Source organism: Protomyces lactucae-debilis (assembly GCF_002105105.1).
Source record: "Protomyces lactucae-debilis strain 12-1054 chromosome Unknown BCR37scaffold_1, whole genome shotgun sequence".
Classification (NCBI taxonomy): domain Eukaryota; kingdom Fungi; phylum Ascomycota; class Taphrinomycetes; order Taphrinales; family Protomycetaceae; genus Protomyces; species Protomyces lactucae-debilis.
In genome coordinates this window covers 793522-817406 of record NW_024467993.1, presented here as the reverse complement: position 1 = coordinate 817406, position 23885 = coordinate 793522, and the positions used below count along the sequence as shown (strand labels likewise).

Sequence of the window (23885 nt, the reverse complement as noted above, 5' to 3'; positions counted from 1 at the left end):
TGCTGTAGTATCTCCTATGCTACTGCCTGAGGAGGCCATCTAGTGTCTCTGTCCCTTCCACGCTGATATCTGTGACTGCCGTCTTCCCCAGTGACATCACTTACACGAAGCAAGCTCAAGACCATAGATACATACATATACACTCAATGCTTCGCTCTACAAGACTCATCCTCGCTAGGCCGCAGACTGTCACACAGAGTATCGTGTACCGTAGTTATGCCAAAAAGGCAGACTTGACAAAGAACCCCAAAACAGGGAAAGGCCCCTCCAAGGATGTCAAGAGCGCAGGGTCTTCCCATGGTGCGGGCACAGACGCAGCAGGGAAGCCTCAATCGGGTGGTGAGACACCTGGACTGGAGGAGAAAGGTGGACATGCGATTCCCTCGGGGCAATTCGCTGAGCAGCACGAAGAGGCGCGTAAAGTAGGTGGTGTCACCAACTCGGTAAGCTTCCATGCGTCTATCAAAGAAAGAAGAGCTAACGGGTGCACAGGATGAGCAGGACCAGCGTGTACGTCCCAACAAGATTGTTGAGGAAAAGAAGAAGGATGCCAAGTGAGCAGTATCGGGCTATTGAGCACTGCTGGCATTCATTCTATGGGATTGAGTCTTCTCGTGGGGCTGCCTCTTTGTAGTCAGCTCCATCTTGTACAAGTACACATCATCGCCGCACCTCTCTCTCGCGCTCTCTCTCTGTATTTTGCTGCCATTACACGACCATCGATACAAGTCCCTGGCCACCCAATGTCTTGCTCTGCGTGAATTCTTGACTCTTGATACCTGCAAAAGCATAGCAGAATGCCGTCAAGGTCATAATAACGGCTGCTGCAATCAAACTGCTAGCACGGATAATCAGCGACAACCACTGAACGGCAGCAAGGACAATGTATAAGGCTGCACGCGGGTAGTTGTTGTTGCACTTGCGCACGGCTTCATCGAATTGTTGATTCGTCGGGCAGATTCGTAAGAGGAACGGGATCTCAACGAAGAGTAGGATGACGCCAAAGACAATGGCGATGATGCCAAAGATGATGACGGAGGTGAAGATGTTGCCAATGCCGAATGCGAGATTGAAGATGATGCTCAGAATGCCGAGCCTGCAGAGAGTTAGTTTTGTGAGAGGTGTAGCGACTGAAGCCATACCATTGAGCATAGATGCTGAAGTTCATTGACTGGAACTCTGGTCGTTAGCGGCTGGTTGGCTTGGCACAGTCGCGCCTGTCGCCTTGTCAATTGAGCAGGGTAGAGTGCATTTCACAGCCCATGGAGGATGACAGCAGACAGATAAAAGCGTACCTTCTTTGATGGAGACCATGGCTGCAGATGGAGCACTGTGTCAGGGAGTCTTTGCTATGCAGCTATGAGTCTCTGTGGTTGTCCTTGCCTAACCCCAGCCCATTTTTTAATCGCGACTCAGATCTGGACGCAGGCGACATCAGACATCTATACCCAAGAGCAATGCACAGAATAATAGCAGGCCCGTCCCCCAGAGCAGCCCACAGGGCACTCGCAGCATGCACCAGACAGCAGCCAACGCAACTCTGCAAGCAAGGGTCCATCGCCTCCTCGAGGGCCATCTCACAATCAAAGCCGACACCAGCTGTTGAGTAAGCATCCAATCTAGGCGCCTCCTTTGTCTCAAACTGATGATGCTAACCTATACCCCAGAGCAAGAGAGATCCCCTCGCCTTCATTCAACAAAGATGTCTCCGCCTCCAAGGCCTCGGCCCTCTTCCAAAAACAGCCCAAGAAAAAGTCACAAGACATGGATGAATCCTTCATTGGCATGTCCGGTGGCCAAATCGTGCATGAGATGCTCCTCAGGCACAACGTCAAGCATGTCTTTGGTTATCCAGGCGGTGCCATTCTACCCGTGTTTGATGCCATCTTCAATTCTCCAAACTTTGAGTTCATTCTACCGCGCCATGAGCAAGGTGCTGGTCATATGGCAGAAGGGTATGCGCGCGCGAGTGGGAAACCAGGTGTCGTGATTGTGACTTCAGGACCAGGTGCAACGAATATTGTGACTCCCATGCAGGATGCGCTCATGGATGGTACACCGCTTGTTGTATTTTCTGGACAGGTGCCGACATCAGCTATTGGCACAGATGCCTTCCAAGAGGCAGATGTCATTGGTATCACACGACCATGCTCAAAATGGAATGTTCTCGTGAAGGATGTCGCTGAGTTGCCGAGACGCATCAATGAGGCGTTCGAAATTGCAACAAGTGGTCGACCGGGTCCCGTCCTGGTGGATCTACCCAAGGATGTGACGGCAGGCATCTTGCGACGCGCCATACCAACCTCTTCCTCCATCCCAAAACCACCCACCAACCAAACAAGCATCGGTACAATTGGCCGGGCGAATCAAGCAAATCTCCAAGCAACCATTGGTCGTGTGGCACGTCTCATCAATATGGTCAAAAAGCCAATCTTGTATGTTGGCCAAGGTATCCTCGCCAAGGAGGAAGGCCCTGTCCTGCTCCGTGAACTCGCGGACAAATGCCAGATTCCAGTGACGACAACCTTGCAAGCTCTTGGCGCCTATGACGAACTCGATAGCAAAGCACTGTACATGCTTGGTATGCACGGCTCTGCATTTGCGAATCTCGCCATGCAAGATGCAGATCTCATCTTGGCACTCGGTGCACGATTCGATGATCGAGTGACGGGCAATTTGAGTAAATTCGCACCAATGGCCAAGTTGGCTGCAAAGGAAGGGCGTGGTGGTATTGTGCATTTTGATATCATGCCCAAAAACATCAACAAGGTTGTGCAAGCGGATGAAGCTGTAGAGGGCGATGTTACTGATAATCTCGCCACACTTTTGCCATTGCTCGATACCGTCACTGAAACGGATCGCAAAGTATGGTTCGACCAGATCAATGACTGGAAACACCGCATACCCTTTGCGTATGATGCAGCAGAGTCACATGAAGTACCAAAACCGCAGACTGTCGTGGAGGAGCTCTCCAACCAAACTGCTCACTGTAAGGAGAAAGTCATCATTTGCACAGGTGTCGGCCAGCATCAAATGACTGCTGCACAGTACTTCCGTTGGCGTACACCACGCACCATGATCACATCCGGTGGTCTTGGTACTATGGGCTACGGTGTTCCTGCCGTGATTGGCGCCAAGGTCGCAAAGCCAGACCACATCTGTGTGGATATTGATGGTGATGCTTCGTTCAGTATGACAGCCATGGAGATGCAAACGGCCAGTCAGTATAACATTGGAGCTAAATGGCTCATCCTCAATAACGAGGAGCAAGGTATGGTGACACAATGGCAGACTCTCTTCTACAACAAACGGTATGCCCATACCGAGCAAAAGAACCCCGACTTCGTCAAGTTGGCCGAATCGATGGGTGTCAAGGGTATCAAGTGTAGCACTGTGTCCGAGCTGCCTGCAAAGATGGCTGAGTTCTTGGCGCATGACGGACCTGTCTTGCTCGAGGCCATGGTCACGCCCAAGGAGCACTGCTACCCAATGGTGCCTGCCGGTGCTGGTCTGCAGGACATGACCCTCTTCAAATCAAAGAAGGAGGTCCAAAACCAGACTGCTGCATAAAGGCAAATACATCCAAAAGCACATCTTCGGCCCTTTCTTTTCCTTCCTTCTAGCCTGTTTTGTCGATAGGGGCACTCCATCTTTTTGATCTTTTTGTAATTGAAAATGCAAGCCAACCTCATCTGTTCCCCGCACTTCATCCATGTACAACATCTGCATGCTTTTGCTCGACTGATTCTGCTCCTCTCTCCTTCTCGTGCCATGTCTTCCTCTGCGGGCCTACGCTCACGCTCATCAAAGTCTTCGGTGAAAGCCTCGTCCACCATTGACGTTTCTGCAAAAGACAAGCTGAAATCAACGTTGCTCGCTTTCGATGACTTGCTAGATTGGCAGCGCGACTCGCACTTCATTAAGCGAGGCTATCGTCCTGCCTCAAACTCCTTTCGCAAGTCATTTGCAAGTGTCTGTGCTGTCCACAACGAGACTGTCAATATATGGACGCACCTTGTGCCGGGCTTCCTCTTTGGCGGTCTACTTCTGCTATGGTTGCTTGGGCCATCGCCATCCAAGTTGGCTGGTCTAGATGTCCTCAAGTCTGACTGGTCTTGGAAAGCACTATCCGTGCACTACGCATCGGCAACCAAGACAGATCTGACCATGTGGCTCATCTTCTTTACTGGTGCCTTCCTCATGTTCACAGGCAGCTGGACGTACCACACCGTCTCCAATCACTCTCACGCCATCAACAAGATGTGGAACAAAGCAGACTACGCTGGAATTGTATGCATGATCCTTGGCAGCTTCTTTCCAAGCGTGTATTACGGCCATTACTGCGACCCACACCTCATCCAATTCTACCTCTCACTACTATCAGGCTTTGGTTTTCTGACACTGTGCGTGACACTCATGGATCGCTTCAGAACACCTCTTTGGCGACCATTCCGAGCAGGCATGTTTATTGTACTAGGCCTGTCTGCGCTCATTCCAGTCGTTGCAGCAGTCCTTGAAAAAGGCCTCACCACCGTCTCGCGCGACATGTCTCTATTTGAAACAGGTCTGCAAGGAATTCTCTACATCACCGGCGCAGTCATCTATGCATGTCGTGTTCCTGAACGTTTCTTTCCAGGCAGGTTTGATATACTGGGGGCAAGTCATCAGATCTTTCATGTCTTTGTGGTATTGGCGGGTGTGTCGCACTTTATTGGCTTGCTCAAGGCATTTGACTATCGTCACGGTGTGCTTCAGGGCCAGTGTCACTATTAGCAGCTTTATGTACAGTACTGTAGAAGGTTGAATTGAAGAACGGGTCAAAAAGTGTCAGTTTGGCGATGACGGCGAATTGACGGCGCGCAACGACATCCACGACACGACCCACGCATTTGCACGCCAAGCAACGCGCTAGTGAGCCTAGCCATGTCTGCAGAGGTAGCTCCAGAAGATGCTCATTCGCTCGAAGAGGCGCTCACAACGGTTCGCGTCTCAAAGACCAGAATGGTGCAGTGCTTGGATAATGTCAAATTGATGGACGGTTTGAAGCATGCGAGTACCATGCTCTCTGAGCTGAGAACCAGTTCGCTTGGACCCAAGCAGTACTATGAACTATGTGAGTTAGCCTTCTGTGAGCTTCAATGCTGATTCTAGACATGTCTGTGTTTGATGCGCTTGGCTACTTGACCAACTACCTGAAAGAAGCACACACCAGTGGACGCCATCACTTGGCCGATCTCTATGAATTGGTCCAGTATGCAGGAAACATCGTACCGCGACTCTATCTGATGATCACCGTTGGCGGTGTTTACATGGGAATGCTTGGTGCGCCTGTCAAGGAAATCACAAAGGATATGATGGAGATGAGCCGCGGCGTGCAACATCCCATCCGTGGTCTTTTCCTTCGTCACTACCTCTCTGGCCAAACACGAGATCACATGCCCATTGGTACGGACGATGGGCCACAAGGCAATCTGCAAGACTCGATTCAATTCACCATCACCAATTTCATTGAGATGAATAAGCTCTGGGTCCGTTTACAGCACCAGGGACATTCTCGAGAGCGACACCTGCGGGAGTTGGAACGTACAGAGCTCAAGACTCTCGTGGGTACCAATCTCGTACGCTTGAGCCAGCTCGAGGGAATTGATCTAGCTCTTTACTCGGAAGTCATCCTGCCTGCTGTGCTTGAGCAAGTGGTGCAATGCCGAGATGTCCTCGCTCAAGAATATCTATTGGAAGTCGTCACGCAAGTCTACCCTGATGAGTACCATTTACGCACACTCGACCAGTTCCTCTCCGCAGTCGGCAAATTGAATCCACACGCAAATGTCAAGCAAGTGGTTATTCAGATGATTGATCGCTTGGCGAGTTTTGCTGCAAGTGAGACTGAGAACGAGCCAGCTGATGAGCGAGCACGCAAGGAGGAGCAAGCAGCGCGAGCATTGTCAAAACGACTCGCCGGAACCAAGGTGACTGATGAACAGCCAGTGGAAGCAGCAGACACGCCAACCGAAGCAGAAGGGGAGGCATCGGCTTCATCAAAGACCACAAAGGAACAGTCAACAGAAACATACAGAGGCATCCCAGTGGACATCAGATTGTTTGAGATATTCTGGAACCAGATTGTCAGCTTGGTGCAATCGAGACAAGAGCTCAAGATACAAGATGTGTCTGCGATGCTGGTCAGCCTATGCAACCTTGCGCTCAGCTGTTATCCAACACAGCTCGATTACATTGATCAGATCCTATCCTACGCGGAGCAAAAGACAAAGGAGCACGTCGATTCGACGGATCTCCACTCAACAGATGCTCGTGACAATCTCATGAAATTGCTGCAAGCACCCATTCAGACCTATTCTTCGCTCATGACGGTTCTGGCGATACCCTCCTTTGTGCCTCTTCTTCATGCGCAATCTTACGCCATCCGCAGGTCAGTTGCTGCGACAGTTGCCAAGATTCTTCTTTCAAAACGTGTTGCGATTGAGTCTGTCGAAGAAGCTGAAGGAACGTTTGATTTGCTCAAGGTCTTGATTTGTGAAGCCGGACCACCTGTCCAAGTGGCGAATGGTAGTGCACAGCCCCGTCGTACTAGAGATGCTGAATCAGATGAGTCGATTGAAGAGCAAGGCTGGCTGGCGCGTATCGTGCACTTGCTTCGGGGACCGACGCTGGATGTTGATTTCAAATTGCTTCAAATTGCTCGTCGCCAATTACAGGAGGGGGGCGACAAGATCAAATACACATTCCCTCCCGTTGTGGTGGCGGCTTTGCGACTGGCTCGTAAGTGGAAAGCTAGAGAGCATATCGATGATGGCTGGAGTGAACAAAATGGTCTTGTCTTCAAGTTCATACACCAGACCACACTCACATTGTACCAATGCGTCGGTTGTGCTGAGCAGGCAATGCGATTGTTCCTCTTCGCTGGACAGGTTGCAGATCAAGCAGGATCGGAGGAGGTGGCCTATGAGTTCTTTGCACAAGCATTCACCATCTACGAAGAAGCTATCTCGGAATCAAAAGCTCAGTATCAAGCTGTGGCCATGGTTGTCAGTGCCTTGCAACAGACCCGCAATTTTACGCAGGACAATTACGACACACTCATTACCAAATGCGCTTTACATGGAGCCAAGCTGCTCAAGAAGCCGGATCAAACGAGGGCTATTCTGGCAGCAAGCCACTTGTGGTGGCAAACAGACGCTCCAGGACGAGGCGAAGAGGATGTCGCCACCTTGTTTCGAGATGGTAAGCGTGTTCTCGAGTGTCTCCAAAAAGCACTCAAAATTGCAGACGCATGCATGGACACAGCGACATCTATTCAGCTGTTCATTGAGATTCTTGACCGGTACCTTTACTACTTCGACCATGGCAACGACGCCATCCTACCAAAGTTCATCAATGGTCTGATTGATTTGATTCGGCAAAATCTAGAAAATATGGAACAAGTTGAAGGTGGAAGAGGGGCCATAGTGACGAGTACCAGTGCTCTGACGGATCACGAAGGCAAGCTGCATGAGTTCATCGTCGCTCATTTTGAGCGCACCTTGGAGCATATCCGGACTCGCAAGGAGCAGGACGAAGAAGAGCATTGGCAAGAAGTGCTTGCGTAGAATAGGCAATGAAGTCAGGCACAGCAAGCTTGCACACTATAAGTCTATGCGTACTCCGCAATAATCTTTCCCAAGCTTTCGTGAAGTCGTGTCTGTTCCACCCGTGACCGTTTCCCACTTGCACCGTGATTGAGAGTGTACAAACACTCTTCAATCATCATCTTGCGGTCCTCCTCGACGCTGAGGCTAGACAAAGCGAACCTTGTACATTGCAGCACCCTGTTGAACAAGCTGAAGAGATCGGCATCGGAACACCAGCCCAGCGCGCCATCAACACCGCATTTGGTCATGCAAGCATCGAGAACTGACAAGCCAGACTTGGAGAACCTTGCGAGCAATTGTGCCGCACTCGCATCCAGCTTACCAGCAGTAGACAGGGCTTGCAAGGCCACTCGACAATCTTCGACAGGGTCGCGCCACAGATTCTGTCGCTCGACAGCGAAGAGCAAATCAGATGGCTCGAGCGCTGCGTTTACTTGCTGCTCAATGAGCTTGCGCACAAGGGTCGACGATGCAGGCTTGGCCTCGCTGAGTAAGGAGCGCGGAAGTCCTGTGGCGAACACAGCGAGTATGTGATGTATTGTGGGCGAATTCATGTGGAGCTCCATGCAATACCGTAGCAGACAACTACGCGCTTCTTCTGGGCGCATCGGAGAAGATTCTGGTAATAATTGACTCACCAAAGCAGCAGCCTCTTCTCTGAGCTCGTCGTCATCGTCGGACAGACTGTCCAGGACGATAGGAAGCACTGAAGCGTATTCGTGCTGCAAGAGTGAATTTTGCTTGCTCATGAAGAGCTTGAGGAGACCCGACGATTCCAGTGATCTGACAACAGCACGTCGCGACTCGAGTGGCATATACTCATCGCTGAACCTGTCAAGCATGCATCGATAGCGCTGAACGTCGATTGCTGTTTTGGGCATCTTCTGGATGAGCCTGCCAACGAGAACAAGTGAAGCATCAACAAGCGGACTTGCGTTACCTGACCGCTCTATATCGCCACAGAATCTTTCGAACTGCCGCTGGACAAGATGGGATGACTCGTGGTCCACTGAAGCGTTACTCGATATAGGCAGCGTAGCCAAGCAAGTACGAGCTGTGATTACAGTCTGGGACCATGTCTCCTTGACACTCTGGAGAGTCAATGCTTCTGCAACAACTGGAGAGCGCAACATGGCTGTTCCGGCGAATGTGCCAGGGAACGCTGCATACGCTGTGAGCCGAACATCGTCAGATTCATGCTCAAAGAGTCGCTTGACGATAGTTCCAGACGACATGTCACCAAATTGCTTGAAACCTTTCTCGGCCAATGCTTGCATGACAACAAGCGTCATGACACGATCAAGTACCCCTTGTCCCAAAACAGGCGTTCGAGATTCACTTTTAATTTTGAAAAGAGAACGGAATGAAAAGTCGACAGCCATCTGCTTCAGACGTACAATCATAGGAGAAATGTCGACAAGCGAATTGTGCGTAAAGAAGTCGATGTGAATCTGCAAGAGATGCGCCCTTGTGATGGCAGACCTGTTGTCAGAAGTGAGTGTGACAAAGTGAGAGACGAGTGCACGCGTCACATCGCCATACAGCTGATTGAGAAAACCTGGGTCCCTCGTGCGTGCAAGGTGATATGCAAACAATGCATGAGTCTGCAAAAGCTTGCCGTGCAAATGATTCTGCTGGGCAATGTCGACTTTGTTGAGGCTGGACACCACGAAGGCAGCCACCTCACTACGCTCGATGAATGTTGGTAGGGCTTTTGCTGCAATTGCTCGGATCTGCCAAATCTCGCTCGTGCTGCACGCATCGACTAATTGCATAGTTTTACTCATGTTGTCCCACCGGTCAGAGCTCTCGCTTACATCAAGATGCGAGAGCAAAGTCAGTATTGGATACAAAGCTGTTGTGACTGACGCATGGCCAGCTTGTAGCAGCTTATCGACACTATCTGCCAGTGTCTCATTCACGATCGACAAAAGTCCAGGATATGCTTGGAAAAACGCCTCCGTCGTGAATGTCTGCATGAGTGACTCTGTGCGGGGCTTCTTAGATCGGAAAGAGCGATGCAAGACAGCATTGAAGAGCATGAGCGAGCAATTTCGGATGTCCCAAATCGTGGAATTAAAACCTTGCATGGCTACCACGAAAATGCGCTCGATACAGCTGACTGTTCTTGAGCTCAACTTACTTTCGTTGAAGATGTATTTCAAGGTGTTGAGGGCATGCACCTGCGGAAGCTCCATCGTGTCGTCTTTCTCAATAGCATGATCGACAGGTGATGAAGCAAGGGTGACTAAGTCATCAACGGCGCGCTGGAACAACACTGTTCGCGTGCTGCTTGAGGCTTCGGCGACGAGTGCGGACACGATAGACATGGGCAAGCCGCCGGAGCGTCTCGTGATATCCTTGCTGTGCATTGAGGCGCTCAGGTGACCAAGATTTGTCTGGAGCCATTTCGATGGGAGGCTCCTCAAATGATCGATTGAACTTTGTTCGAGGCGCTCGCACAAAAACACAAAGTCAGACGCTGCTGCAGTGAACGCTCCACGATGTCTGATTTCACACATCCAAGCAAGAAAAAGATCCCCTGTCGCCTCAACGTATTTGATGGGCACACTTGCGCCCTGAAGCTGGAATTGGACAGCAGTGACGCGCTGAAGAAGATTGCTACATTCCTTGAGGGCACGCCAGCAGAATGATAGGATGACTTGTGTTTCTGGGCCACGATAAGGGCCATGTATCCGGTCTTGAACAGAGCTTGGTAGAAAGCCCTCAGGAGAATTTGTGCAGAGGACTTCTTTGACTGTAGACCATACTGTCTTGCAGAGCTTGAGAAGCTCGTCGAATACACCAAGCCATGCTTGTTGTTCAGTCCTGTGCATTGACCCGAGCCGAACAAGCGAAACAATGTAGCCAAGAGCAATCAAACGCCCATGCAGAGGTGCTGTCTGTGCCATCAAAAGTAAATCCTTTTGAGCGCGTGTCGCATCCGTGTCAATTCCTCGCAGAATCTCCTCAACAAACGCAGTTGGAGTCGTACTCAGGACGCCATTTCCGGGTTGCTGAGACTGCACAAATTTGAGAAAGACGAATTGCATGACACGCGCACCTCCGTCGCCATCGCGCCCGCGTGTACTGAGTAACAGGGTTTTTGCATTGTGAAGCAGATTGTTAACCTCTTCAAAGCTGCTTAAACCTTCAATAGGCTCGGGCAGCGACTCAAGCAGACCGATTGCCAATGTCCGGTTATCGTCGAATGAATCGCCAAGGCGGTCAATGATGAGCCGTACCATTTCGCGGTCAAAGAGATTCACATCGAATGGCAAAGCCATTGTTGTTTCAGTATTGTGCGTCATGCTCTTCTTGAACGCCGCATACTTGCTGACAATCGCAGGCATACCGGCAGGACTCCAGCCGAGACCGCTAGCAATCTGTATCACCTGCAAGCTGACGGTCACGAGCTGGAAGCCGGCTCCGGGCCGAAGATTATGTTTGAGCAGATCGAGCAACCATGTTGTGAAGGCCTTGCAGCGCTGAATGTAGCTGTTGATTGGTGTCAAGTCTTGGTCCTTCAGCTTGGCTTTCCTGATGGCTGTTTTGGTATAGTACAATGAGGCTTGCAAGCGACCAAGTAGCATTCGCCACGAGTCCAACACCTCTTTCCGGTAAAACGAGTCTGTCTCTAGGAAGAAGCCTGGCAAGTACTTCTCCAAGATGTCGAGCGTCTCATTCGTATAAAATGTCGTTGGCTTTGGGTGCTCAACCACGAGTCCAAGGGTGGCAACACGGAGTGAGACGTCCGCATGAGTGATATTCTTCTGAATAATCTTTTCCTCGAGACCAAGCAGAGACAAAGTCGCAGCATCAGCTTCAGGGATGAGATGCTCATTTTTGGCCATGCGAAGCGAAGCAATCATCAAACGCTGATTCGACAGATTTTGATGATCCGGCTCATTGAGTAGCACCAAAAAATGCTTGAAGGCCGGCAAAAGACCACGAAATACAGCAGGTAAAATGTACTGATAGATATTGCGTACGACGAGGTCGTCTTCGTTGCGCAGTGCCTCAACAAGAGGACGTTGCCAACTAGCGACCCAAGCAATCTGCGTGTCGTCAGATGCAGCATTTGGCAGCTGCGAACGTAGAATGTGACCAATAAGTCGACCCAAAGACGTGGATAGCGTATCGTCGTTCATATGAGGAAGTCGTTCAGCAACAAAACCGGGCTGCAATTGGGTGATGATTGTCAAAGATGCTTGCTTTTGAATCACCTCGAGAGCGAGATAAACGGCCTTGTCTGATGAACTCATTTCCAAGATGCTTTGTACTAGGTATTCCAGCCTTTCCTGTACACTTCCAAGCTCATAGAGGGCTGATTGTAGTTGCAGCGCCTTCAACAAGACGTCTTTACCAACAGACACTGTGGCTGAAGAGATAGTCGTACGACGAAAGAATAAGTCAAAGATAGGACGCCAGAAGTCTTTCATCGTCTGGCGAAGCTCGGGCTTACAGGTTTCGTCCAGTTTGGCTAGCTTCGTTGCCTTGGAGAGCCATGTGGCCAGCAGGTCCATAAACGCAATTTGGACACTGACATGGTAGTCATCCGTAGCAGTGTACTTCATTATACGACGAAGCAGGGAGGATAAGAGCGATTGGCCATCTTGCAGAGCTAGCAGCTCTTCCTGTGAACCCTTGCCGAGCGATTGCTTCAGCGCCATGATGCTGGGCACATCAGGCGACGGCAGTCCAGACGCAGCAAAATCCTGCAGCATTTGAAGTTGTGCACTGATGTGAGGGCTAGGGAGACAACATGCTGCTGCGAGCGATTAGAGCAACCTTGACGAGAAGTATTATAAGTCTAAAGAGTATCGCGGCATCCGTTCAAGATTTTCCCGACTGAAACTGCGCCACATCTGAATCTGAATCTGCGGCTGGTGAACTCCACACTACGCCAGAACGTACAGATCCTGATCCCAGCACAAGTACTACAGTAGCATACATCAGACTGTAAATATGCATGTGCTTATGACAAACGATGACGGGCCACCTGCACCAAATTCCAGTCCTTACATCTTCCCCTTGTTTCAGCAGATCAAGAAGGACACAGACTGGAAGACGACCGTAGTCCTACCAGACTCTCAAAAGTCATGGATCTCAAAGGCCATTTTCATCAATGACAAGGTTTTGGAAACCTTCTACGATCCTGAGACTGAGAAAACAACCGACTCTAGACAAAGTGAAAAAGACTGGACGCTCTTGACTGGCACGCCTGCGACGTGCTCATCGATTGGCATTCACCACATCTGTCAGGACAAGCCAGACTTGATCTTGTCGGGCCCTAATTACGGACGCAACACTAGTTCTATTGCAGCTCTCGCAAGTGGGACGCTGGGGGCAGCATTTGAAGGAGCCGGAGCAGGTGTCCGTGCGATAGCCATCTCTTATGCCTTTTGGGACGGGAAAACCATGGACTATGTGGAGGAGGCATCAGCGCTTGTCGTCAAGCTCTGTCAATACCTCTACGCCAATTGGGACGAAGGCGTCGATGTCTACTCGATCAACGTCCCGCTTTGCAAGGAAATGGCTACAGGCGAAGACAAGATCCTTTGGACACACATTCATCAAGGTGAGTCTGGCCGTGAAAAGGCATTCGCTAACAAACAGCTCAACATAGTCCGCTGTTCCAGGAGACGAGGGCAAAACATAGTCCGCTGTTCCAGGAGACGAGGGCAAAGCCTCTTGATGAACATGCTCTGCGTGAAGCCCAGAGTCAAGGCAAGGATACGACTGTCGAGGAGTCTGGCGAGGCCAGCAAGACGAAACCAAGAACATTCGAGTTCCGTCCCAGGTTTCAAGACTTGCAAAAGTCAATCAATGATGAGCAGGGACGCCTTTCTGATACTTGGGTAGGCTTCCACGGTATTCTGATCCTACTAACGATAGGCCGTTGCTGAGCGCAACATTAGCGTGACACCGCTTCGTGCCAACTTCATGCACCAAGATATTGGGACAAGGAATCGAGAGATCAAGTTGTAATGTAGTTCATGCATGTGTGAACAAAGCTGAGCATCGTCTGAGATATTCCACCTTGCGTGACGTGCGAGATAGGACAGCATTTCGGTTGTAGACATTGTAACTTGAGCTCAGAACAAACCCTAATGCATTAGCGAGTCCGGCGCGTAAGACAAAGCAGGCTGCGAGTGCCAATTGCCGTTGGCGTTGTCGACCCGCGTTGAAAGCCGTTGAAACCCATTCATCTCCCATTCATCGCCCATTCAGAAAGTTTGAAGCGATTCAGGAACACTCCACCATGGACCAAGGATAAGATGACCAGCGTCGCTCCTCATTTGGTCACTTGAGTGCTATATTTCGACATGACGACCATGAACAGCCTAGTATTGACTCAAACGGCCGGTATGAATCCTCCGGCAGCTATGGTCGCTAATTTACAGGACCGTTGGTCTCAATTAGCGTAGATCAGGTGGATGGTCTTTTGCGACAACTGCAGGTATACATGGCGCTCTTTGCGTCACAGGCCTCAGCGGCGCTCTTGACAGCAATCGTTTTGCTAGCTTGTTCGCAGCCAGAGAAGAGAAAAACTCGCTTGTTCCGCGTCAATCTTGCGAGCCTGGTCTGTCTATTCCTCCACTGTGTTTTGGAGTGCTGCTACACGCAAAGTAGCTGGACCTCTCTTGCCTTTCGCATCTCTGGTAACTACAATGACTTGTCACGCAGTGCGCTATCCCTCAGTGTCGTGACGACGCTTTCCGTGCTGCCCGTAATTTGGCTGAGTTTGGGTTCGTTGCTTCTACAGCTGAGAGCAGTCATGCCCGGCGAGACGCGCATAAGACAGGCCATCCTTGGTTTTCTTGCCTTTCTATCGTTGACTGCATCGGTCATGTGGGTGGCGGCGTGTGCAGTGTCGATCAAGTCTAGCGTGTCACTCGTTCAGGGTGGCAAGAGCCATCCACTAGAGCTTCGCTTGAATCAAGCAGCAAGTCTCACGTTTGGTTCAGCAGTCGGCACCGCTTCGCTTGTCTTCATCTGGAATCTCTGGCAGATTGCGAAGACTGACTCGCAATTGTGTTTGAAGAAGTCTGGTGCGCTACAAACCATGTTTGTGATGTCCACACAAACACTGATTGTACCGAGCGCTTTCATGTTGGCAGACTTGTTTGTCCTGCAAGGTTACCTGGCGTTTGTGGCAAGATCTCTTGTGGTGTTGTCATTGCCATTCAGCAGTATCTGGGCATCTGCAAAGGCTGATGTCTGCACTGCCCAGCGTAGGTTAGAAGCTGCTGCAGCGTCACAAGCTACACTGGAGAATAAGATCGAGGTCACTGTAGACGAAAAGGTGGTCAGCTCATTTAAGTAGTTGGTTGTAGCAAAGTTGATGAATCGTTCTGCATGTCCTCAAGCAAGCTCGCAAATACAACGACACAAGCTACTTTACTTGTGCCATGTCCCGGTTGAAAGCCGCTCGTACAGAAGGCTATGGCTACGTGTCTCGCGTTGATGGAGATCAGCGCCTGATGGTGCACGAGACGCAAGAGACCTTCTTTGATGAATTGTGCGCAAAGTACGAGCTTAAGTCGCTCCAAGACGCTGCTACTCTTGGATGGCTCAAACTTGTCAACGCTGATCCTAAGCTTCCAGTCTTGGAAAAGTATATACTAGCCTCCGAAGACTCTGATTGTCTTTCAAGCTTGCGCGGCCTGCGTGAAGGCATCGTCGCATCTGGACGCAAAGATGCATTCACTACAGATGTGTTTGAGCGCATAGCTCTGTTCTCCATCATGCGCGATCATGTCGAGTCTTACAGACCTTCTGTCAAGTACTTGCTTGATCAGCTCTACCCAAAGCTAGATCTATTGGAAAGTGAAAATGCACAACATGTCCGTCGCTGGTATCTGCTTCACTTGGTTTGCGTCACGGGTGACTTTCCGGAACTCTATCGATGCCGGCTCGATATGCGAGCAGACAGTGGTCTTGCAGATCTCGTTCTGGGCTGCCTACTACATGGCAACTATGCCCGGTGGCATAAGCTTTACAATACACAAGCCAATGCGGTTGAGCAACGCCTCATGAGTCGTTCTTATGATCGGATATCAAAGCATACTTTGGGAGTTCTAGGCGCGGCGTACATGTCGGCTTCAACGACGTGGGTGGAGGATCTTGTGCAGAATCAAGACCTCATTGTCGAACACGCACAGGAATACGGCTGGACAGTCGAGGGCGATAGACTCAATACGAGACGTCCGAAAAAGATAGTGGCATGAAATGGCATTTTTGTAGCAAAGTGTAGCGCAGCATCCTTGATTACTTCTTGCCCTTCTTCAAAGCTTCGGCAGCAGCCTTGTTCTTTTTGGCATCTTCGGCTTGTTTCCTCAAGTGTCAGCGGATCCAATGGTAAACGTGCGAGCGTCTTACTTCTTGAAGGCCAAGTCAGTGTCATCGAGTTCGGCATCCTTCTTTTTTGGCTGCTTGAGCGGCTTGTTGTTAGTCACAGCTTCACAACGACAGGCTCGCTACCTTGAGCTTTCCTCCCTGTCGACCGGACATCTTTGTTCGGTGTGAGTGTAGCTGTTGCCCAAAGTCGCGCTCAAAAACGTTTCTCGACATGAAGCAAATCTACAGACACAACTGCAACCACTCGACCGATGCACCCTCAGAAGGCCGTTCGTAACGAGCCTCAAGATTCTACCCATATTGACCATGATAGGAACCGCGTATTGCGCAAACGACTCGATTCGCCAGAAGATGATGAACGGCCCGTCAAACATGCCCGCTTCGAAAGTGATGAACACAGCAATGAAGCAGATGAAATTACACGGCGACGTGCGTTACGTGCTGAGATTTTGAGAAAGCACAGAGAATCGCCTGTTGTATCTTCTCTGACGCCTGAGACTCTCGTACCATCATCGACAACACCTGGAACGCCAGAGACACTGGAGCTTGAGAAGCAAAATGTGCTACCTGTGTCGCGCAACGCAATGGCCGCTTCAGCAGCAGACTACAACCCTGACGATGACGCACGTACGGAAGCTGCGGCGCATCACGCACCGCCGTCAGCTGAGAAACCGGTGGAAGACCCTGAAGATGACATGTTTGCTGATCCAGTCCCTACATTACCTCTAGTCGACACCGGGTCGGCTGTACCTGCTCGAAAGATGGATATTGGTGTTCGGGAATCATGGGCAGACGCAGAAGGCTACTATCGCGTTGTGATTGGTGAGTTATTGGATGAACGGTATGCCATCACTTCCATCCTTGGTCGTGGCGTCTTTAGCGCTGTGGTGGGTGCGACGGATCAGCAAGACAACAACAAGGCAGTCGCCATCAAAGTAACGCGTAACAATGCAGTGATGCGAAAAGCCGGTGCACAAGAACTCAGTATTCTACGACTCTTGAATGACGCTGATCCGGATGATCGCAAACACATTGTCAGACTCAAAGGCACCTTTGAGCATCGCGAGCATTTCTGTCTTGTATTTGAGCATCTTGCCCTCAACCTGCGTGAAGTTTTACGCAAGTTTGGTCGAGATGTCGGGATTCAAGTACGTGCTGTTCGTGCCTATGCGGGACAACTTTTTCTAGCCCTCGCTCATCTCGCTCGGCATAAAGTGATTCATGGCGATCTCAAACCGGACAATATCCTGGTCAGTCAATCTCGCACAACCCTCAAGCTTTGTGATCTTGGTTCTGCAAGCTTCTACCAAGCTGATGAGAAGCGACAATTTGACGAAGCAACAGCGTACCTCGCCTCTCGATTCTACAGAGCACCAGAAGTCATTCTCGGCGCTGGCATTGATTATGGCATTGATATCTGGGCAGCGGGTTGTACACTGTTTGAAATGTACACGGGTCAAATTCTCTTTCCGGGTCGTTCAAATAGTGCCATGCTGAGGTTGATGATGCGATTGAAAGGGAAAATGCCAGCCAAAATGGTACGTCGTGGTAAATTCGGGTATCGCCATTTCGACGATAGCTTTGGGTTTCTATCGGTAGAGACAGACGCATTATCAGGGCAAGACATGACGAAACGGTTGGATGTGGCTGCAAAGCCAGTCTGGGATCTGAAACGTCGTTGTTTGCTGCCTGGTCATGCAATTGATGAGTCGATGGATGCAGGTGTGCAACAAGCCTTGACGGCGGCACAACAAGCACTTTCAGCGGAAGAACGACCGCTTGTGCTGCAATTGATTAGTTTGCTTGAGCGATGCTTGGAGTTGGATCCTGCACGGCGCTTGACGGCTGCTGAAGCACTGCGGCATCCATTTTTGAGTACAAGACAAGGCATCTAATCAAAGAAGGTATCCAAATGCAATGTAAATGAATGGCATCTTATTGACCTTGTATGATTATCTGTCTAGAAAGTCTATGAGAGAGAAACCAGGAAGGTAATATCTGCCACAAATAGAACATTGATGTTGTTGAGCCTGATAGCCAGACAAGAATGCATGTGAATGTGAGAATGGTCGTTAGAGATGCGAATGCGTTGAGAAGAGGGGGTCATCAGATGTTGAACAAGAACTTGTTTACTGTCCAAACACACATGGTGCCGAAGCACCCAGCAAGACGGCAGGCGGTTTTAATTGCATACGCGGCGGTGGACCTTGCAATGCCGTCATTGGTTTGGGTAGTCTCTTGCGATGACTTGGTAGACGTGCAGCCAAGCCACAACGTTCTTCTTCCTCTTCAGCCATAACAAGCGCGTCTTCCTCTTCTTCATCCCAAACACTGATGGGGTTCCCATGATGTCCACGAATGGGTGCAAGACGAACTGCTGGGTCGTGGAAGGCCAATGAAGACAAACTATCACTGCTTGCGATACTCGAGCATGAATCAAAACCTTGCTGTGGCGTACAGTGTAGGGCAGGTGTATGATTTGGGTGTAGGAACAACCTCGCACTAGGCGATGTCGGACTTGCAGGACCCCGGGTATGGCGTGATGAGCGTTTGTGATGATGCGCATTGCTGGGTGTGATGGGTGTGGGTGGTGCTTCATGTCTTCTGCTGTTTGGCTTGCTATAGGCTGCTCGACCACTGGTGGGTGTGCAGGGTGTTGCCGGTGCTTGTGGGTATACTGCATGGGCTGCTCTCAATGGTGTACAGGGACGTTCAATGACTGGAATGGGTGCTGGGATAGCAGTCTCAACGACAGCTTGCTCCATCAGGCTATCCTCCTCTTGCAGGACAGTAAAGGCCGGGCAGTGAAGGATGAGGTGACGGAGTTCAGCAAGAGAGATGCGACGAGCTGGGTCGAGCTGGAAGACACGCTTGAGGATGTAGTTTAGTTCCTCCGACAGTGGTAAGATGGAAGCAAGAAAGTCTGGGTCCTTGACAAACGCACGGAATGTCTCATCCATATTGACAGAGGCACGCTTCCATGGATTGCGGCCACAGGTCAAGTTGACGAGCATCACACCGAGCGACCAAATATCGTTGGCAGCAGACGCATAGCAGTTGAAGGAACGCGGCGCTGTTGATTGGCATTCGGGAGACATGTAGAATGTCGAACCACAGCCAAAGTCAGCTGTGACCTCTTCGGTTGTAGCGAGGCCAAAGTCAGCCAACTTGACTGTCTGTCCGTAATCACAGACCAAGACGTTCTCCGGCTTGAGATCGCGGTGGTAGATGCCCAAGCTGTGGCAGTACTCAACAGCGTCGAGCAATTGCAGGAATACGCTACGGGCAAGCTCGTCATCGCCGACATAGCCGCCGTGATCGGTAATGACAGCGAAGAGATCGCCTTCGGGACAAAATTCCATCACGACGTACACACAGTCTGGCGCATCGAGGATCTCAATGAGTGAAACGATGTTTGGGTGTGCTTGTGCGCGCGCATGGAGTGCAATTTCTCTCGCTTGGAACTTGCGTTGCCGCGGGTCGAGATCGAGTTTGCTGAGTGCCTTGACGGCAAATGGTGTGTTGGTGTGGATGTCGAGGGCGGTGTAGACGACGCCGTATGCGCCTACGCCGAGGATGCCGACGAGTTCCAGGTGGCCGTCGAGGAGGTGGCCGAGGCGCGACTCCGGAGTGGGTGTCATGGTCTGTATGATGTGCGCGGAGCTAGGGATAGGGAAGCCCTGTGAGCCCTGTTGAGTGCTCGCTCGTGTCGCTGACCGTGTGCGCTGTGTAACGCTGATACTGCTAGCCCTTGACTGTGCGGTAATTCTTTTCCTGAAACCGGCCAATGTCGCAGAAGGTCGCTCTGGGTGGTGTGTCGCTGGGTGAGAGGGTGGTCGATGCCTGGTGGGTGTCGAGGGCGATGGGCCTGCTGTGAGAAGGGGAGGCGCTGGTGTATGGATATAGCTGTTGGTGTCGGGGGGGATTGGGGCCCTTTTGGTTGTGCGCATTTTGGGTTCTTGCCAACTTCATGGGCTCTGTCTGTCTCTGCTACTGACTGACTGACGACTGACTGAGCTGTGCTTCCCGTCCAATTTTGTGAGCGGGAAGTGTCTGCGGTGACATAAATTCGAAGCAAGGGGGCGCGCATCCATCTCGCCAGCCAGCAGCCACATAAACTGCCCAGACTCCTGCTTCCGCCAGTTTATTCCACAACCCATCCCGCCCCAGCTCGCAGTTTCCCAGGCAAGGAAGCCCCGTCTGCTACGAGACAAGCGAGTCAGTGTGTGTCTGGCATTGTCTGAGTGTCTGTGCTACATTCTACATCGAGGCAATCACTAGGGAGGTGGTCTGTGCCAGGTGTGACACTGACTCACAACCCCTGGACAGACTTGGCACAGCGTGAGTCACGCCCTGTCTCTAGCATGGACCACGCCATTGCCCAGCATTCCAATGTACAGGGCATGTGCACAAAGGGCCATGACTCATGACGAGCCATGCTCCCTCGCCAAGGTCTTTGCTATCAGTGCCAAGTCAGTGCATAGTTGCATTTTTAGAATAGAGGAGTAGAAGAGCTTAGAGCACGCTCAGATCTCCGCCTGATCATGCAGCCAAGAAGCGACCCTTGAGCATCACGGATAATCAGGCTATCCAACAATGACCGAATGCGAGCACTCGGTGTTCGCTATTCAGGAAATGGTCGTGCATCTCGACCACAAAGACTCTGATAGACTGACACGCAAACAAAGCATGTCTTCTCTTTGTGAAGGAACGATGGCCAGACGCGCGGGGTCGGACCCGCACAGTACCATACTAGCAATACCACGACGGTAACCACGTAGTCTTGAATCCTTACTATCCATGCTGAAGAAGGCGGCCATGAGATGGTCAATGTGATTGAGCGTCATGATGGTCAAAGGCCCAGGCCAGGGCACAAAGCGCATGTTGATCAGTGCATGCATGGAGGATTTTCAACGGCCACTCATTCGCTCTTTTTTTTTTTCGCGTCCGCACAGGCGGCACAGACTAATAGTATCGGTGCATGCGCGGTTCACAGACTGAAAGGCGGGCTAAACGGTCTACGCGATCACGAGTATGCTTATACGAACAGATGCAAGCCTTACGATCAGGCAAGCCCACGAAGTCCAGGCCGTCAGGCGAGGCCTCAGGTGAGAGTCGGCTCCAGGTTGATGGAATAAGATATAGGGATGCATAAACACTATAGACGACCTCAGCATGTCATGAGATACGAATCGCTACTGCATATGCAGCTGATATGCTACTTCGCCATCACAGGAATAAGGTTTGACGCTTGCCACTAGCGGCGATGAATGGATTTGTAGACGACACTTTGCAGGGCTAGATCTTGGACGGCTGGTGAAATGCCTTTATTTTGACAGCCTTCAAATCTCACACACGCGGGCTCCTTCACTTCATTTACCGGCGTCAAAAATGCAGCTGACGGGCGAGCCGGAGAAATTTCGGTGGCCGTGGCTCTCATCTATTCTCCAGGTCAACCCCAAGAAGCTCTGGCCATAGCCATTCTACGGATGCAGCAGTAGTGCGTAGCTATAAAACACTTCCCGAACACCAAATCCTCGTACTTGACATCATGCCATTGTCAAGGACGCGCGTACGTGCTTCAAAGCGCTACGCCTGGCTGGTGCCGACACTCGGTAAGAACTAAGAAGGCCCAGGCTTGGAGCACGTCTAGACTGCAAATTGTCTGCAATCCGTGTCAACTTGTCAGATCTTGCATGCTGCAGCTGACAGCTCAGACATGCCCAAGTAGAAGTACTGGTTCAAATGAACAATCATATACGTCCGATCGAATCCATACTCAAGCTTCACACGCGACAAGGAGAAGACAATGTTCTGAGCACCTGCTAAGTATGAGACCACTAGTCCTAAGCTTCGGCATCTCTTATGGCCTGGGGTGCCTCATCACAATATGCATCTCATGCTCAGCAGGCTTAAAGAATCCTTGCTGCATTGTCGGGATCGCCGCTGCTAGTTCATCGCCGCCGGATGCAGCCACCCTGGACTCCTGGAGTCTGGAGGAATAGTATCAAGGATAGTCCGACGCATATTCGCTAGATATGATTCAAGGCATCAAAGCTCCAGAACGACTCACAGACTGTTAACAAACTGACACGCACTGACAAGTGCCTGACAGTCCTTGACAGACGGGATCTGTGCGCTCAATACACCAGCTGACGACCGTCCGCTTTGAGCCATTTGACCGGCAGAGCTACTTCTTGAGCTTGATTTCAAAAACTGCAGTCTTGCAGGACGAATCTGCAAGAATTGAACTACACTGAGGTTCGCTTTGCTTAGCGCTTCAGGGCACACAGACAATGCCTGACCTGCAGCTAGCATTAGCGAGACGCTATTGACGGGACTGCGGACCTGCGGGATAGCCCTGCTCCTGCCCGTCGTGCATCTATGCTTCTCGGTCCCTCCGTTATTCTGTTGTCCACTCACTGACGATACAACGAAAATGTATGTTGCATGAAGATAAATTGCTCGATGTTTTCTTACGAGTCCCATAAAGCGATACGTAATAGCATACTATAACCAGGGGTTGCTATTCCTGAATCAGCTTGATGAGCTGATGCGTTTCACATAGACGGGCTAATATGAACCAGCAATCGGCGGTCTTTCATAGAGTAGCCTAGTATGGTCGTTGTTGATTCGAAAAGACGGACCGTGAATCGGCAGCGGTGTGTCCCGACTCCCGCGACTCTCGTGATTAAAGCTTCCCGTCGTGCGCAGTAGCTTTCCCATCGTGGTTGGGACTGGTTGCGGAAGTGGTCGTTCAGAATTGGGTGGCAGGCGACAAAAGCGGGATCGTAAGGCGGCAACTCGGCAAGCGACTACATCTATAATCTAGCTCATCGCTGACTGCAAGATGAAACAGACTCGCGTCATCTAAGATCGTTTCGCCTACTTTTCAACCTTGATCATGGATGGAAGCGGCCACCTGGTCCTAAAAGGCCTGAGCTCTGACGAAATAACAGAGATCAAAGCTCGATTGACAAGCGAACGGCAGTGTCTCATCTTCAGGACAGCTCAGAGACGGCATCGCTATCTCCGACTCTTTGATCGCGAGAGACCGACAATTTGACGGACGCATCAGTACAGTCGACCGCAGCCCGCTGAGTGAGCAAAGAAAGCGGGAATGCCTTGTGACATCAAGATCGAGTCTAGACATTCGCTGCTGAATGCAAGCTCCGACATGCACAGTTTGTCTTCACGTTCCGCTGCCTCGTACCGTGGGTAAGACTGTGTAATTTCTATCAGAGTCTCGTTGGGCAATGCTTGCTCAGTCTGTCATACTGCACGGCTGATTGGTGCCAGCTGCTGAGACCCGAAGAGCTCAATTAGAAGCCGATGCAAAGACGCCTGTTGAAGCGACGCAGACAGCCTCATGTGATTTCACCATTATCAGCTGCGACTAGCAAATACGAGAACACGAAGGCTACTATCTTGTCAAAATCACAATACACGAATATATCGCTTCAATATCGAAGCATAGACTGAAGACATCTACGGCGACGCCGGCGTTTGGAGCGTCAACGGAAGACATGGTTTGAGACGCGGCTTTACTCATTTGCGACGCGGTCGGCCACCATGAAGTCATCCGAGTTCCGAGTTTGGTTTGTACACTACACATCTTGGCAGCTCACCAACTGGTCCGACAAGTCTCATGAGCAAAATGAATAGCATGTCTCACTCGACTCTGAATCTAAGCGACATTTGCTAGTTGACGAAGGTTGACATCGCTTATTCCGCACAAGTGGCGCGTCAATTTTCAACGGCGCGGCCAAGTGCGTACTGCGGACTCGCTTGCCTTCCAGATCTTGCAAATTCCGACAACGACAAGACAAGAGGCTCGAGTGATCAATAAACACAGTTCTGATTGCCGGAACC

The 23885-nt window shown here is 50.8% G+C and overlaps 13 protein-coding genes across 13 annotated transcripts; 7 read left to right on the top strand and 6 right to left on the bottom strand.

The window, feature by feature from the left end:
* Positions 1-24: 24 nt before the first annotated feature.
* Positions 25-633, top strand: BCR37DRAFT_20022 (uncharacterized protein). Its single transcript, XM_040866355.1, has 2 exons — positions 25-443; positions 493-633. The coding sequence occupies exons 1-2, from the start codon at positions 147-149 to the stop codon at positions 556-558; spliced, it is 363 nt and encodes a 120-aa protein (XP_040728478.1). The 5' UTR covers positions 25-146; the 3' UTR covers positions 559-633.
* Positions 634-708: 75 nt separating this feature from the next.
* BCR37DRAFT_363769 (Golgi apparatus membrane protein TVP18) lies at positions 709-1362 on the bottom strand (the record flags this gene model as incomplete). Its single annotated transcript, XM_040868250.1, has 3 exons — positions 1296-1362; positions 1143-1179; positions 709-1096 (listed from the first exon to the last, which is right to left on the bottom strand). The coding sequence occupies exons 1-3, from the start codon at positions 1312-1314 to the stop codon at positions 709-711; spliced, it is 444 nt and encodes a 147-aa protein (XP_040728477.1). The 5' UTR covers positions 1315-1362.
* Positions 1363-1631: 269 nt separating this feature from the next.
* Positions 1632-3705, top strand: BCR37DRAFT_19977 (thiamine diphosphate-binding protein). Its single transcript, XM_040866353.1, has one exon. It carries the CDS (start codon positions 1765-1767, stop codon positions 3568-3570), a length of 1806 nt encoding a protein of 601 aa, XP_040728476.1. The 5' UTR covers positions 1632-1764; the 3' UTR covers positions 3571-3705.
* Positions 3706-3771: 66 nt separating this feature from the next.
* On the top strand, positions 3772-4814 carry BCR37DRAFT_363762 (uncharacterized protein; the record flags this gene model as incomplete). The annotated part of the gene is made up of 2 exons (XM_040868249.1): positions 3772-4039; positions 4094-4814. The coding sequence occupies 2 exons, from the start codon at positions 3772-3774 to the stop codon at positions 4771-4773; spliced, it is 948 nt and encodes a 315-aa protein (XP_040728475.1). The 3' UTR covers positions 4774-4814.
* A 46-nt stretch (positions 4815-4860) lies between these two features.
* BCR37DRAFT_375963 (vacuolar protein sorting-associated protein 35) lies at positions 4861-7686 on the top strand. The gene is made up of 2 exons (XM_040868496.1): positions 4861-5113; positions 5152-7686. The coding sequence occupies exons 1-2, from the start codon at positions 4924-4926 to the stop codon at positions 7605-7607; spliced, it is 2646 nt and encodes an 881-aa protein (XP_040728474.1). The 5' UTR covers positions 4861-4923; the 3' UTR covers positions 7608-7686.
* Positions 7652-12322, bottom strand: BCR37DRAFT_390478 (putative death-receptor fusion protein-domain-containing protein; the record flags this gene model as incomplete). The annotated part of the gene is made up of 1 exon (XM_040870860.1): positions 7652-12322. The coding sequence occupies one exon, from the start codon at positions 12320-12322 to the stop codon at positions 7652-7654; it is 4671 nt and encodes a 1556-aa protein (XP_040728473.1).
* Positions 12323-12570: 248 nt separating this feature from the next.
* On the top strand, positions 12571-13794 carry BCR37DRAFT_375958 (survival protein sure-like phosphatase/nucleotidase). The gene is made up of 3 exons (XM_040868495.1): positions 12571-13230; positions 13269-13510; positions 13548-13794. Exons 1-3 carry the CDS (start codon positions 12618-12620, stop codon positions 13638-13640), a joined length of 948 nt encoding a protein of 315 aa, XP_040728472.1. The 5' UTR covers positions 12571-12617; the 3' UTR covers positions 13641-13794.
* BCR37DRAFT_18266 (uncharacterized protein) lies at positions 13581-13993 on the bottom strand. The gene has a single exon (XM_040866295.1). It carries the CDS (start codon positions 13866-13868, stop codon positions 13647-13649), a length of 222 nt encoding a protein of 73 aa, XP_040728471.1. The 5' UTR covers positions 13869-13993; the 3' UTR covers positions 13581-13646.
* Positions 13994-15013: 1020 nt separating this feature from the next.
* BCR37DRAFT_375956 (uncharacterized protein) lies at positions 15014-16157 on the top strand. The gene is made up of 3 exons (XM_040868494.1): positions 15014-15990; positions 16035-16096; positions 16137-16157. Exon 1 carries the CDS (start codon positions 15065-15067, stop codon positions 15881-15883), a length of 819 nt encoding a protein of 272 aa, XP_040728470.1. The 5' UTR covers positions 15014-15064; the 3' UTR covers positions 15884-15990; positions 16035-16096; positions 16137-16157.
* Positions 15924-16166, bottom strand: BCR37DRAFT_390475 (translation machinery associated TMA7; the record flags this gene model as incomplete). Its single annotated transcript, XM_040870859.1, has 3 exons — positions 15924-15990; positions 16035-16096; positions 16137-16166. 3 exons carry the CDS (start codon positions 16164-16166, stop codon positions 15924-15926), a joined length of 159 nt encoding a protein of 52 aa, XP_040728469.1.
* Positions 16167-16238: 72 nt separating this feature from the next.
* On the top strand, positions 16239-17908 carry BCR37DRAFT_409081 (kinase-like domain-containing protein; the record flags this gene model as incomplete). The annotated part of the gene is made up of 3 exons (XM_040872148.1): positions 16239-16282; positions 16327-17705; positions 17769-17908. Exons 2-3 carry the CDS (start codon positions 16598-16600, stop codon positions 17906-17908), a joined length of 1248 nt encoding a protein of 415 aa, XP_040728468.1. The 5' UTR covers positions 16239-16282; positions 16327-16597.
* Positions 17909-17932: 24 nt separating this feature from the next.
* On the bottom strand, positions 17933-20017 carry BCR37DRAFT_375953 (kinase-like domain-containing protein). The gene has a single exon (XM_040868493.1). The coding sequence runs from the start codon at positions 19961-19963 to the stop codon at positions 18143-18145; it is 1821 nt and encodes a 606-aa protein (XP_040728467.1). The 5' UTR covers positions 19964-20017; the 3' UTR covers positions 17933-18142.
* A 1473-nt stretch (positions 20018-21490) lies between these two features.
* BCR37DRAFT_375950 (uncharacterized protein) lies at positions 21491-22630 on the bottom strand. The gene has a single exon (XM_040868492.1). The coding sequence runs from the start codon at positions 22500-22502 to the stop codon at positions 22083-22085; it is 420 nt and encodes a 139-aa protein (XP_040728466.1). The 5' UTR covers positions 22503-22630; the 3' UTR covers positions 21491-22082.
* Positions 22631-23885: the final 1255 nt, after the last annotated feature.